The sequence below is a fragment of the Balaenoptera borealis genome (assembly GCF_965194805.1).
Source record: "Balaenoptera borealis genome assembly, chromosome: 4".
NCBI classification, from domain to species: domain Eukaryota; kingdom Metazoa; phylum Chordata; class Mammalia; order Artiodactyla; family Balaenopteridae; genus Balaenoptera; species Balaenoptera borealis.
The window spans coordinates 76,938,989-76,951,383 of record NC_138861.1 but is presented as its reverse complement, the minus strand read 5'-3'; the positions used below and the strand labels follow the sequence as shown (position 1 = coordinate 76,951,383).

The 12,395-nt window shown below is 40.1% G+C and overlaps 1 protein-coding gene across 2 annotated transcripts in view; it reads right to left on the bottom strand.

Annotated features, from left to right (window-relative positions):
- LNX1 (ligand of numb-protein X 1) overlaps positions 1 to 12,395 on the bottom strand; it is a 220,182-nt gene that overhangs the window by 154,927 nt on the left and 52,860 nt on the right. For both annotated transcript variants that reach the window (XM_082390558.1, XM_082390554.1), the window contains one exon: positions 8,606 to 8,691. In XM_082390558.1, coding sequence (XP_082246684.1) covers positions 8,606 to 8,682 — 77 coding nt within the window. In that variant the 5' untranslated portion in view covers positions 8,683 to 8,691. Of the gene's footprint in view, positions 1 to 8,605; positions 8,692 to 12,395 lie in introns of those variants that run through there.

Genomic DNA, 12,395 nt, shown 5'->3' with positions numbered 1-12,395 from the left:
TGGCGGGAGAGGGAGTACATTGGTCACTGGAGGTGGCACACATTTTGTGACCGTTTCCTACACAGACCTGCGGCCAGCACGGCACACTCCTCTTTAGTAGAAAAACAAAAAAAGACATCATTATTGCTCTCTCTGTAAATGTCACAAGGCCTATATTCCACAAATGTGAATATCTATGTTTTTATGACTCCATCCTTGCATAAACCAGGTGGGTTATTCAATTTTTTTGCTGATGGTTGTTGCTATTTTGAAGGTTTTCGTATCTTTCTTTCTTGGTTCCATCATATATAGCTACTATAACTGACCCAATACCATGTGCCAAAGGTGTAAAATGTCTCCTCTCCTTTTGAACTTTGGCCTCATCCTGGGGGCTTCCATGTCTTTGTAGACAACCCCTCTACATCCTTGACCTTGTCAGCTCTAAGGACATTTATCACTACTCCTCTTAAGCTGCCCATTTTCAGGGCCACCGCTTGGATCTTCTTATCATGCAAAAATCTTCAATTTCAAGAAAAAAATCTGAGAATGCTGCTCTCCCCTATATTCTTTTAGCCATTCAGATTTTCCACTCCCCTACCCAAATTTTACCTTCCTCTTTGAACTGATTGTGATCCCTGGTTCTTGACTCCTAGAGGCTGCCCAAGAATACTGTTCCCTACTGTTTTCACTTCAAGCCTGTCTGGTTCAGATCCCACTTCCTCGCCTGCATCCTCAGCTTCCTAATGGCCTGGCAGAACCAGGGTGCCAGCCTTCTTTCTTCCTATAAGCACAATGGTTGGTGCCACCATATCTGTACACTCTGCAATGCCAGCCGCGCTAGTCAAGTCTCCTCGGCAGTCCTGGTCTGAGACTCTTCTCTGCAGACATCCCACCTTCAGTTCATTTGCCTTGCCTGGCACACTGGGCTTTTCATGACCTGGCCCCTGCCTGCCAATCATACCTCATCAACACCTCCACATCCCTTCCACCCACAGAATACCACCCACGCCCCAGCCCCCATGCCCTGGTAACACTGTGTTAGAGGGACTGCCCCCCCACACCCCCATTTCCACAGGAGAGTGGTTTCCAAAGCAAACTCCGACCATGCTTCGCCCTTCACTCATTCTGCCCCTGCAAGTCCATCACTGGAAAAATGGAAAAAAACCACAGGCGAGCTTGGCTTCTCTCCTCCCCTTTCTGTCTTGGGAGTGAGCCCGAGCTTTCCTCTGCTGCTGCACGTGCTGAGGCTTCCCCAGGCAGGCTTCTGTTTGAGAAGCTGCCGTGCCCAGATCTGCTCAGGCCGGGTGCCTTCAAGCTCTGTTTTTCCTTGTTCCAGGCCTCGTTCTCCAATTTAGCTATTACCATTTGAAAGGCGATATTTTGGCCTCCATGATTACTCTTTGGAATTTTTCTCCAATTATTCCAAACTTAGGAGAGTCACTGTTTGTTGGGGTCCCCTTGGATATCCCAACAAACCTGAGTGTGGTTCCCATAACAGCACAGTGCCTCTCACTGCTAGGCTCTTACCCATGCAGCACCATCCTGACAGTTCTTGCTCATTTACCATCGCCTGGATTGATGTTATGCACTTGTATATGTTCTCTTACAGAATCCTGGCAGAAACCCCATGAGCTACCTCTACTTAGCAGATGAAGAAGTTGAGTCTCTGAGTGGTATAGTAACTTGTCCAACATGCCCAGCAGGTTACAGGCAAACCTGACACTCAGGTATTTCTCCTCCTTCAGCTTGGGTAACTCCTTCTCCCTCTTCATGTCTCAGCACAGATGCCACCTCCTGTATAGAATCTCCCCTGGCTTTCCCAAGCCGACATCCGCGCCTGCGCTGTGCTCTCCTCACGCCCTAGTCCAGCAGTTATTGTTCTGATTGTAATTTTTTACAGACAGTCTGCTCTCTAGACAGTCAGCTAGTGAACACGACTTTTCCTAGACCTTCAGGACGTAGCCCAGTGCCTGGAAGGAACACAGCCCAGTGCCTTCAATAAATATTAGTTAAAAGAACTAAAGATGACTATAAAACAAGGGAAGGAATGAGGGAAGGGAGGGAATGCCCATTGTTAGGTTAAATTTGGAACTATCCCTCTTTCCTTTTCCCAGGAGTCTGGGCTTGTAGACTTTGGGAAGGGAACTAACTTTATTACATTTAATTTTCACAGTAATACTACATTCTAGACATTCATTCTTCATTCATTCACTTATTCAAAAAAATTGTTAAACACTGTTAAGGCTGAGAAGAATCTCTGTTTCCAGGAACCCATAATCAATGGAGAAGCAGAGTTAAAGACAAAGGATTAAAGCACAAGTGGAAATTACCGGGTGCTTGTGCAGTTGCAGGAAAGAGGAAAGTCAGCTTGTTTCTTCTCATGTAAAGGCTTTAAGTTGTTAAAGAGTTCTGCCCAAGTTCACCCAGCTAGTAAATGACGGCACTGACACTGGGGTGCAGATCTGCTTACTTTAGAGCCTGTAGCTTTCCCAGGCTCCACATAGCCTCGCCTTGGCCCTTAGCCAAGAAGGGGGCTCATGGGAACAGGGTCTTGTCCTGCTTCTAGATTCTGTGTGTGTCACTCCAGAGAACCTGAGGCTTCTTACGCCTTAACAATTTTCACGAATGTAGAGGTGGGTTCTCTGAGTGGGTAGAAAAACTAGCAACTTCTCAAATGTGGTCTCAGAGTTTCATGCCCACAGTCAGCATTGGCTGGCACCTTGAGAAGAACTTGAAAAAGACCTGTGCTCTCAGGTGACAGTAACATCTGTAGATATTTAGATGAATTGAAATTCCTTTAAAGAGGAGTTGACGACTTTGGTAAACCTTAGTTAAAATCCTCACCTCAAACTTCATAAGCTTTTTCAGTGTTGTATAATTTAAATCCCACTTAATTCTATGTTTTGTATACTCAGTCCTCAGTGAAGAAGACCATATGACCATTCTCTTCACAAACCCTCCATATACTTGCTGTCTTTTATGTTGTCTAATGGAGTGTTCTGTCTAGGCCTAAGAGCCCAACTTCTTCAAACTTTTTCCTGAGAAAGTTGAAAGTTCATAATAACTAGTAACGTACAATGACTCACAGATACACACACAAAACGGCCCAATAAGGGATGGAGTGGAAAAGGCAAAAGCAAGAGAGGAATCAACGTTGCTGGTTCCTTCGTGTGTGATAAGCACAGAAGAAGCTAACTTTCTAGGTAGGGAAGTGTTTTCCTTCCCACTGAACTTCTGCTTCCATCCAAGAGAGGGCAGGTTCTCAAAAACGGGGATCATTGCCAAGAATCCTGTCCTTCAGTTCTCCTAAGTCAAAGAGTATAAGAAGGGATATCAGGAAAACCACTCACCATTAATGTGGAGACAGCTCTTGGTCTGACTCTGACTAACAGAGTCTCAGCAAAGGGAAGTTCATTTGTCTGTTCTCAGGTCATGAGCAGGTGAAGATGCTCCTCTCAGCTCGCACAATGAACCTGGATGGTTGCCTCTCTTTTCAGCCCTTCTTAGAGCTGAATTTCCCTGGGCACCTGCCACTACTCCATGATGAGGTGCCTGGAGTAAACAAGGATGCTTCCCGGTGGTCTTGAAGCCACAGCAAGGTGGAGCAGTGAACATGGATTCCGGTGATGTGGACGAAGGCATCTCCATGGCCAGTTCTGGTCACTGTGGCTCCAGGAGCTGCCAGCTCCTCCCAAGTTCAGCGTGGAAGCTGCACTTCCAGTCGAAGTTTAGATTATCCCAGAGTAATGAATACTTTCCCCTCCTACTCTCCCTCGCCAATTATGAGAATGTGGGGTTGTTGCCATCATGAACCTTTCCTGGAGTCCCCCATTACTGGGTGGCTCAGCTAATCCTGCATTGGAAATGTTGACCTCAACTGCAACCAAGGCGCCAAAGCGCAGACAGCAGAAGCTCATTCTCCCTGGGGTATGAGACTGTCTGAAAGATGCCTGCATTTTATTTTCAAATCCATTCAGCTCAGTTCGATGAACATTTGCAGAGAGTTAAGAGCTAGGAGCAGTGTTATAAACCGGCCTGGGTAATAGAGGCCCCAGATCTCCAAGTTCTCTGTTTGTACTGCCTTAATTGAGGTTTTGTCAATGTCAGTACCGGCCATCAGCCTAGGGCGGCGAGGCTGGTCTTTTCAGCTCAGCCTGTCCCCCTGAAGTGGCATGATCCACGTGGCAGGGGAGAGGCTGGCCTTCAGTCCTTTCTCCCACTTTGGATGCTTGTTCTTCATGTCATATAGCTGTGCAGTTTTGGCAGAGGGGACAGCAGTCATGCTGGGCATGTCCCCTCCTCATCTCTGCCCCAAGGGGACGCTGCACACACCAACTCCTTTGAACTTGAAGGTGGAAGAAGACCTGTGAGTCTTCTGATCTACCCTCTACCAATCTGAAGGTAGCATCGTCTCCAGAATAAAGGATCCAGGAACCACATGCCACAGGTCACCAGCAGGTCAGTCCCAAGTGCTAGTCATCTCAAAGCCAAATGTTCTAAACTGATTGCCATTATTCCTCCCTGTCCCCATCCCCCCTCCTACAAATCTCCTTGTTCTATAGAAACTGTATACTACCTACCCTCTTCATCCCTGCTTAAATGGAAAGAGGAACATAGTGAGAAAGAGTAATCAGGGTCTGTCAATGCGCCTGCCCAAAGTAACGGAAGTGAAGTTACCCTCTGTAATGATCCAAGGATGGATTGACCCAAATGTAACAAGCGAGCTCTGCTGTCTATGATCTTGACACCACCATTAGGAGTTAGTCTGGGTCCTGTGAGAAACAGATGCCCGGATGAGGTTAAGCACGCAAGGACTTAATTAGGGAAGATACCTGTGTGAGCGACAACAGGACAGGAGCTGAGAAAGGTTGGGAAAGCACGTGGAAAAGCTTAATCATGTGTTTGTTGAATGAATGGGTGGATGGATGGATGGATGGATGAATGTATGAATGAATGGGCAAAGTATAGTTTGGAAAGGGAAGGAGAAAGGAAGCATCTGGGTACAAAATGATGTGAATTAGCAGAGTTGATATTAAGTCATAGGCAGGGTAGATATTCAGCTGTGGCTGTACTGGGTGTTTACTCCTGACATCTCTTCTGATTGTTCAGGTCTATTCAGACTGGTTGATGCCCGTGCTGTACTGATTGTTAAATATTTTGAAAATCATCCCTAGTTACATGGACTGTCATATCGCCTAGAATATTTGGCGATGTTTTCACAAATGGAAAGTTACTTATTTCTGATGGCCATTCCACTGCAACATGGGGCCACCACACATACTAACAATTCTCACAGATGGTGGTGGTGCCATAATCAGGGGAGCCACCCAAATCCATTTGTTGTTCTGTGAATCTGATGGAGGGCAATTTATCAAATTGAGGCTATGTCCATTCCAAGTTTCTGAGGAGCTGCTGATTTTTGCTCTACTCTCCCTAGGAAAGAATTTATATTACTTCCCCCCCCACCCCGCCCCAGTAAAAATATACCAGCAACCAATGCTGTGGACTTCTTTGTTCTCTTATCATAAGCACAGGACGGCCTCCTTAAACTGGAGAGTATTTGAAGAAAAAATAAACTGAGACCAAATGAAATGTGACCTGTTATTAAAGTTTTTATACTCACAACATGCTGAAGTAATGGGAATACCTGGGGGGCAAACTGATGAAATGTCTAGACTTAAAAGCCAGGTTGACAAGAAGCAGAAGTGACAGATCCCATGAGGATGTGGGAGTTGGAGACAGGGAGGAGCAAGAGAAGGGAACCCAGGAGTCCCCGGAGATTGTACCAAGGACTCTGAACTCTCATGGGCGGTGGTATTGGGGTTTAGGCCAAGTTGAACTAGAGCTCCAAAGAGTAGATAAGGGGGTACACCTGGTATCTGGGGTGTACTTAGGCTAGCTGGATTTGTTGTTTCTTGTAACCAGAAATGAATTATGAGTATCAGTCCAAAGTCAGAGACAGACTAATTTGGCTTTCATATAATTCTCCAAGACTGAAAATCTGTGCCCATGTCTGGGATGGGGCTGAACCGCTTGGGTGGGAATAGCAGGTCACAGGTCACCAAGAAAAGAGCAATGCAGGAGCAGGAAACTGGAAAAGATGACGCTTTGGAGGTATAGAATTCTGAGGGAAGTGACATGCTTTCTTACGTGCATTTAAACTCCCCTTCCAGAGTAATAGAGTGCTTTCATTTTCAGACACAGGGCACAAGCTCTCTTTCTCTCACAGTTCTAGCCACTGCTTCTCCTGCGTGGTAATGCCTTCACCCACCCACCAAAACACACACTGTCAGTAGCCCTGAGTCTGCACTGTCCCTCTCCTCACCTTTGGAAATGGCCCCTTTTCATAAGCTGTTTTCAATGACTGGATTTGACTACAGCACCTGTTTGCCACCCAGATTGATACAGTGGCCCAAAGTCACACACAGCCCTCTTCTTTCCTCTGTACCAAAGGTCTGCAGGAAAGAATAGCTAAAAATCCCTGCCTCTTCTTGTGGCAGGTGAAGACAGAAATGAGTTTACGGCTGGGCAGCGGAAAACTCAAGGAATTTAGACTGGAGATATCCCACCTCAGATATTGATCAAACTTGTGAAAATTAGGAAAAAGAAAAAGCTTATAAAATAAAATCAAACCAATCATAAACGAATTGGAGAGAAGTAGAATTAAGCATATCCACCATCATGAAGAACATGGCATTTCCCCGTCACTCCATCAAAACCGCACACCCTCAGCCAAGGTACCAATGACGTCCTGTTGCCAGATCCATGCCGATTCTCAGTCCTCATCTACGACTTTTCCCTTTCACTCTACTCCAGCCACACTGGCTTCCTGGCTTTTCCTCGTACACAGCAAGCATACCTCCTCCTTACAACTTGGTATTGGCTGTTCTTCCTGCTTGGAACACTTCCAGGTTCCAGGTGTCCACATGGACTGCTTCCTCCCTCCTTTAATTCGGACTCAAATTTCACCATCTCAGTGGGGTCTATCATGACCACTATTTATAATTACAAACTCCTCCCCCTTGTACTCCCAATCTTACATACCCTGCTCTACTTTTACTTTTTTCCACATCATTATCACTTCTAACACGTTATGTTAATTGCTTATTTATTTAGTGTATTGTTTATTGTCTGTCTCCTCCCATAATATTTCTTAAGATCAGGGATCTTTGTTTTTTACACCAATGCCCAGATATAGTCTAAGACATAGTAGGTGCTCAATAAATATTTGCGGAATAAGTAAATTTCAGAGGCTTTCAAACACAAAGTTTAACTAAATGCTGTTAACGTGATGAAACGAGGGCAGGAAAGGAGGCAAATGAAAAGATAAAAAGACCTGAAGAAGCGTATTAACATCAGCAAAGGTAAAATTTAAGTTTAAAATCACTAAACAGGACAAAAAAAAGATATTCCATTATGATAAAAGATACTTTTTATAAAGAAGGTATAACAGTCATAATCCCATTTGCATCAAACACCAAAGTATGCATCAGACGTTAAACATCTAACTATAAACCAAACACTTTTAGAAATATAACAACAACTTGATTTTTAAGAAACACAGTTCTGGTGGATAACTTTAGGATGCCATTAGAATGACCTTGGAATTGTGAACACAAAATCAGACAAGACAGAAGAGATGCACAAAAATAACGTGAGGTAATGATCTATAAGAGTTGTTGAAAGGATCTAAAATTACTTGAGAATAGAATCAAGTAACAAAAAGATGAACAGGCTGTAAACAAGTGCTAAAACAACTTCTCTCTCCTCACATACTCATCAGAGAATTAAGGGAGAATCCAAGGAACCTGGATCACAAGATCACTGCAAGACTTGGAGTCTCCATTAGCCTAGTGAAGTGGAAGCTGACAGGTCAGTTATGGTCTATGACCAGAACTTGTATAGCATAACTTCTCCCATATTCTAATGGTAGAAAGAGTCACAAGGCCACCCAGATTCAAAGGGATGAAAAAATACTTTCTATATCATGATGGGAAGTGTCAAGGTCACATTGAAGAGCATATGGGATGGGAATTGTGGTGTGGTAGCCATTTTGGAAAATACAATCTACTACAACAGATAATTGGAATACTTAAAAAGAAATTTTAATATATTATCTTTATAATTTACCATGCAGTTGAACATGTTAAAAAATTTAATAAGTTAAGTTATAAAAGTACCCTAAGAAGGGATTATATATATGTGTGTGTGTATATATATATTTTTTTTTTTGCTAGATTTATAAATTATATAATAATGTTTTAAAACTACACTTAAAATCTAAGTAGGTGGATTCTTCTTAGAAAATAAAAAACTGGAAAGAACATCACTCACACCCTAAGAAAAAGTAGAATAATCTACAAAATCATAACTCTTCTGGGGCCCATTAGTGATCTGAAGTTGTGGGGCAACCAGCTAGCCTGAAATCTAAGAGAAGATAGGCACTTCCAAGGAAAAAATATGAGTACTAGCTAATCTGAAGCAGAGCATGGGAAGAAGGCAGATCTGCCATGAAAGCAAGTAAGAAAAATTCAGCTAAAATCTGTAGTAAATTTCTAAAGTCAAGTTTGGGCTATCATGAGAGTATAGACACCCTGGGAGTCGCAGGTAAAAAGAGGAGTCATACCTAATCAGAGGCTCTTCTCCACAGACCTCCTGAGAAAGACTGGTGCAGGGTAGAAGGTGGGAGAAATGCTTCCTCATGGATCAGGCCTGTGGAAGGAAGATAAGAAAGATCAGACTTCTGGTCAGAAAGGAATAAAGCCTAAGGCAATGGGGGAACATCTTTAAAATGCTGGAAGGGAAAAACTGTCAACCCCAAATTCTACACCCAGTGAAAGAGCCTTGCAAATATGAAGTGAAACTCAGACTTTTTCAGATAAACAAAGACCTAGATCATTTATTACTAATAGACATGAACTACAAGAAATCTTAAAGGGATTTCTTTAGGGAGAAGGAACATGATTTGAGACAGAAACTTGGATTAACACAAAAAATGAATGGCACTGGAAATTGTAAGAATGAATGGACTGTGGAACTCAGTACATTTAACATCATTTTGGGAGCACATCTGTAATCCATTGTGATTATACAGGCTACTTAATTTGCCTGAACAGCTCTGAAGGAAATTCAGCATTCTAAAGTATAATGAGAATGGTTATTTATGTACTATTTGGAGGAAAAGGCAACTTAGTTAAGGAAGAATGAGATTGGGACTAAGTTTATTAAAGGGCAAAGAAATTCTAATTTGTGTGGTCAAATGTTAAAAAAAAAAAAAGTAATGGAGATAAGAAAAATTCAAGGAAGTAAAATGAGCATTGAAAATCTAAAGAAAAAAAGGATTACATTTAAAAATCTATCACTTTAATAATTTAAAACTTATATTAAAAGAAAATAGTACCAGAATAATGTTCTGACACACGAGCCATCCTCAAAAACACCAAAAAACTTATACTAACCCAATATATCTCTTTGACTGTATTGGACAATTCTGGAGAAAGAAGGAAATAAGGACATATGAACTGACTAATTCTTTTTGTTTACAAACAATTAATTATATAGCATTTGGTATGTGCTTATTTCTGTTCTAAGTACTTTATGAATATTAAATAATTTAATCCTCACAAAGACCCTATGAGGCAGATACTATTATTTACATCTTACAGATGTGGTCAAGGTCACATGGTAAGTTCAAGATTGAAAATAAACATATTTTCCCTAAAGTCTTTGCTTTTAATCTCTGTGCCATACTGCTTCCCAATACAATAATTGAACAAAACCCTACATTTCAAATAAAGATAATTTTCATTACTTTTTATATGCCTGCAGAACATTTATAAAGACTGATCATGTAGCTGACTACAAAGAAAACTTCTGAAATTCAAAAAATAAAGATTTTATAGGTTATATTATCTGATCCTAATTCAATGAATAAGAAAAAAAATTATGAAAAGATGACCAAAAACTGTCTACTTGAAAATTAGGAAATACTTAGAAAATACTTGGCTTAAAGAAGAATCAAGAGGGAAATAACCAACCATCTTGAAAGCTATGAAAAGGCAACCTTTGTAAAATACTCTAAGACTCTATGAAATTATACTAGAAAAATTTTACAGCCAAAAGCCCTTCCTTGTGAAAGAATAAATATGAGAAGTAAAGAAACTAAATCCACATTCTAAGAAATGAGAAAAAGAACAATAAAGAGTGATTATAAAGGTAAAATCTTAAATTAATATAATAGAAAGGAAAAAAGTAGTTGAATACATAAATAAATTTAAAATCTTGTTGTATTAAAAATCTATACATTTGATAAACAACCTAATTTTTTAAAAGGAGAAAAAGCAAAACTATAAAAGATCAGGAAATAGAAAGAACAGATATTAAAATGACTAAACATATTAAAAGAAAATATAATTTGAAACTTTATGGCAACAAATTTGAAAACTGGAAAAAACATTGGAAAGGAAGAGGAAAAATGATCTATTTTTGCAGATGATATGATTGTAAACCTAGAAAACCCAAAGGCATCTAGTAAAAATCCCCTAGAATTAAGCAGAGAATTTTGTAAAGTAGATGGATCCAAAAATATGCCAAAAAAAAAAAAAAAAATCATTAGCTTTTCTCTACTCTAGCAATAAAATAGGAATGGAAAAAAATCATTTAAAATCAACCCCTATGGAATATTTGGATATAACAAAAAAAGGAAATAACAAAATCATACTAAAATATGTAAACGGAGAAATGGAAAGACATGCCATATTCTTGGATGAGAAAACTCAATGCCATAAAAATGTTCCCTCAAATTGTGTATGGATTTCATGAAAACTCACAATAAGGTGGGTATTTTGGTTGTTTGTTTTTGGCAATTGGATAAAGTGATCTTAAAGTTTCTAGAAAAAAATTAAATACTAAAGAAAATCTAAGTAACTTTAGAAAAGTAAAAATGGGGCAGAGACTTCCTCACCAGTTATTAGAACTCTGTAGAAAGCCACTGTATTCAAATAAGTACCTTATTTGATCCCAGTTTGATTGCACATCCAAGGATATAGTACAAATATATGAGTAAAAATATAAAGATAAAGCAAAGCTCTTGCGAGAAAATCTAGTAGATTATATGTACTATATTGTGCAGGAAAACTTTCCTGATCAAAACTGAGAAGTCAAAAGCTACAAGAGAAAAGATAGGCATATTTGACTCTAAAATTATAACTTTTAAAGCAAAGATATCATAAAAATATCATTGACCATAGTAGGTTTGCAGAAATACATATCGTGCATAGTATATTTAATTTTTATAATATACAAATATTTATTATAATTTGACAAGAGAAACAAGAACAAACCAGGGGACTTCCCTGGTGGTCCAGTGGTTAAGACTCCATGCTCCCAATGCAGGGGGCCCAGGTTGGATCCCTGGTCAGGGAACTAGATCCTGCATACCGCAACTAAAAGATCCTGAATGCCGCAACGAACATCCCGAAGATCCCTCATGCAGCAATTAAGACTCGGTGCAGCCAAATAAATAAACAAATATTAAAAAAAAAAAAAAAAAAAGAACAAACCAGTAGGAAAATGGACAAAGTCTGTGAATGGGCAATTCACAGAAAAGCAAATCCAAATGTCTGAGAAACAAGGAGAGATCCTCAAATTTACCCAAAGTGAGGGGAATGCAAATTAACAATGAGATATCATTTTATACCTACCAAATTGTCTAAAATTTAAAAGATATGAAACACCTCTTGCTGGCTGAGTTGTAGGAAAGGGATCACTTTCATTGTCAGAATGAAAAATGCTACAGCCTCTTGGGGAAGCAGTATGGCGATATCTACTTCAAATTTAAAATACATATACTTTTTAGGCCAGAAATCTTTTTCCTGGGAAACTCTCCAATAGAAATAAAGTCACTAGAATATAAGGGTTCATATAAAGTGTTTTTTTGGAAGGAGGGAGTTGTTTTATTTTATTTTTTTCAAATTGTCTGTGAAAGCTACAATGTTTCAAGCAATAGGGAATGGCTGAATAAACTATGGCATAGCCTATGATAGAACAACACAGCCATCAAGAAGAATGACATAGAGTTCTGCTAATTGACAGGAGGAATTTCAGAAGGTATTGTTGACTGAGTAAAGCACAGTGCAGAAAAAAAAGGGTAATATTTTTCTATTTTGTAAAACAAACAATGATCAGAAAGCACCTGTGTGTGTATGTGTGCATCTTTATATGATTATATAGCCATCAGTAAAAATAGGAAAGATACTTATTAGATTATTAATAAGGGTTATCTGGGTAGGTGGTGGGTTGGGAATTGATATGCTTGTAAGAGAAGAGTAGGCACCAAGCCTAAAAAAAAGGAAAACAAACAAAAAGACCACCCACACATGACCACACACATGTACCTATGTTTAAATCCATCACAT